The sequence below is a fragment of the Mus pahari genome, chromosome 19 (genome assembly GCF_900095145.1).
Source record: "Mus pahari chromosome 19, PAHARI_EIJ_v1.1, whole genome shotgun sequence".
Taxonomy (NCBI): Eukaryota; Metazoa; Chordata; class Mammalia; order Rodentia; family Muridae; genus Mus; species Mus pahari.
The window spans coordinates 39,854,480-39,857,017 of NC_034608.1; the positions used below are offsets into that span (position 1 = coordinate 39,854,480).

The 2,538-nt window shown below is 39.5% G+C and overlaps 1 protein-coding gene across 1 annotated transcript in view; it reads left to right on the forward strand.

The window, feature by feature from the left end:
- Window positions 1-1,945, forward strand: part of LOC110337102 (beta-defensin 2) — a 3,715-nt gene extending 1,770 nt beyond the window's left edge. The window contains exon 2 of the mRNA XM_021219856.2: window positions 1,735-1,945. Coding sequence (XP_021075515.1) covers window positions 1,735-1,889 — 155 coding nt within the window. The 3' untranslated portion in view covers window positions 1,890-1,945. The remainder of the gene's footprint in view (window positions 1-1,734) is intronic.
- The last annotated feature ends 593 nt before the right edge of the window (window positions 1,946-2,538 follow it).

Below are 2,538 nucleotides of genomic sequence, written 5' to 3' on the forward strand. Positions count from 1 at the left end.
CAGCCCATGCACTTCTGAGGAACACAGTGCTGGGGGCATGTGGCATAGACATTCATTTACCTCATGGCAGGAAGGGGCGAAGACATAGAGAGAAGCAAGAAAGGGCAAAGATTCCATCTGCTCCCTGTGACCTACTTCTCCTAAACTGCCTAGAAATTTTCACATTAGGGTCATGAACCAGAAACAAGATCTACAGCATGTGAGCCATTTCATGTTTCATGACATTTTATATCTCAACCATCACCACACCCTATTCAGACACCTTTGTGTGATTACATCTTGGCAGGAGTTCTTTATGTTTCTCTAACTTGCTATCCTGCTAGCTGTTTTTCAATCTAACTAAATTAACAATAGAAATTAACCACAGCACTTCCCACAAGAACCCATTGGTCGCTGTGTCGGCTTACTTCAAGGCCTTCTACTCTCTGCTATTGATGCTTTTTGCTTCTGTGCTGATGCCATCCTCTTTCTGTATACTACGCTACAGCTCTGAGGTATACATGGAAGGGATATCGTAGCCCCTACAACATTGTTCTTTCTGCTCAGAAATGCTGCCACTCTTTTGGAGTCCTTTACATTGTCATAGGAACTTAAGGATTGTACGTTTTCACTGTTCCTGTGAGGAATGTCCTTGGGATTTTGGTGAGGATGCCTTGACTCTGTAGATCAATTTCAGTGTCGTGCATTTATAACATTAGTAATGAGCTGACACACAAAAATGGGAGAACTTCCTATCTCCTACTGTCTTTTTGAGTTTCTTTCTTCAGTGCTGTAGTCCTCACATTGTTATGGTTTTTAACACCTTTGATTAAGTGTTTATGAGCCTATACATAGAGATTATTTAGAGATTATTGCAACAGGGCTCAACAATTTCCAGAGAACAAAATTGAACAAACAAAGCCTCTTCTCTTGGCTGGTCATAAGTACATAAAATGCTTTGTATATATTTTCTGCCAACCAACCAGATTAGTGTCTGATATAAATACCTCATTTAATGTCAGTTATCTGTAAATGCCTATCTCCAAAAATGATCACATTCTAGGATACTAAAAAATTAGAACTTCTGAGCAGGAATTTTCAGAGCATTTGTGTCAGCCCATAAATTACCAGAGGGTATGTGTAAAATTACCACTGAATGGTTACCAGGTGTATCACAGTGTAATTTTGTTCCATCCTGGATACTGTTGAAGACAGATACATTCTATGTGTACTGTGGTATCCCACAGAAGGCAGAATAAGTACCAATTTCTGAAACCTATGAAAATTTCCCAAGGCAACTACAATATCAGTATAACACTAACGATTATAGGTTTGGGTGGAAATTGTGGTGAGAAGTCTGGAAACTTGGACCGGAGTCAGAAGGACCAATCTGACTCAAGAGGAGAAATAGGGCACTTCAGAATAAATTCCTGGTGCAGTAACACTTGTAGCATCAAGAAATCGTGTGTATGGCATCTTAGGGACAACTGTGAGATGGAATAATAGGTGTACTGGAGAAGAAGCAAGAGTCTAAATATCAAACATGAAAGCTACACTCATAATTCTGCTGCTCATCTTGCCAAGTGTGTGATTTCATTACCTGTCCTCAAGGTTCAATGCCAAGACAATTGCTTGGAAGGAAAAATTGTTCCATGAACTTAGACACGTTATCTATCTATCTTGTATCCCCAAAATGTTCTCAAATATTTGGCATTATTTCTATGATTCTAAAGGATATTTACTCTCTCCTTGCAGCTGTTGGAAATCTAAAAAGTATTGGATTCGAACCAGAATTAGATCACTGTCACAACAATGGAGGGTACTGTGTCAGAGCCATTTGTCCTCCTTCTGCCAGGCGTCCGGGGAGCTGTTTCCCAGAGAAGGTCCCCTGTTGCAAGTACATGAAATGATTGGAAAGAAGCACATGGAAGTCCAGTGACAGATGTATAACTGATGTTTCAATAAAGGAAACATTTTTTTTAAGCTTATCAACTTCACATCCTATTGAAACCTGTGTTTTGGCCTAGAAAGGTTAAGCATATGCAAGGCTAATGTCCAGGTCTAGGACAGGAGAGGGGACATTCCAGAAATCCTGCCTAGTCCTAAATAATGATTTGAGCAATGTCACTCTTATGTGAATTTATTGTCAAACCACATGTGAGCAGTGCAGAAGAACCACACCAGACTGGACAGTGAACACAGATCTCAGACCTAACAGAGGGTAACTCTTTCCTGGTTTCAAATTTATGTAAGGCTCCATTTGCAGATCTAGGGCTTACAAGTCTTAGGGCAGTGGTTGTCAGTTGTATCAAAACCTCATTAAAAACAGTAAGTTGTTCCAACAAAGCTTTTTCCCAAGGGATAATGTCTCAGTTTTGAGATCAGCATTTTTTTAGTCAATAATACACACACACACACACACACACACACACACACTATTTTTTGCTGTTTGGTTCTTCATACAATATATTTTGACTATATACTTTCCCTCCCCCCAACTCCAAATAGATACCTTCCCTATTTGGAGGTAAGTCTCTCTTAAATAAAACAAAACAAAAG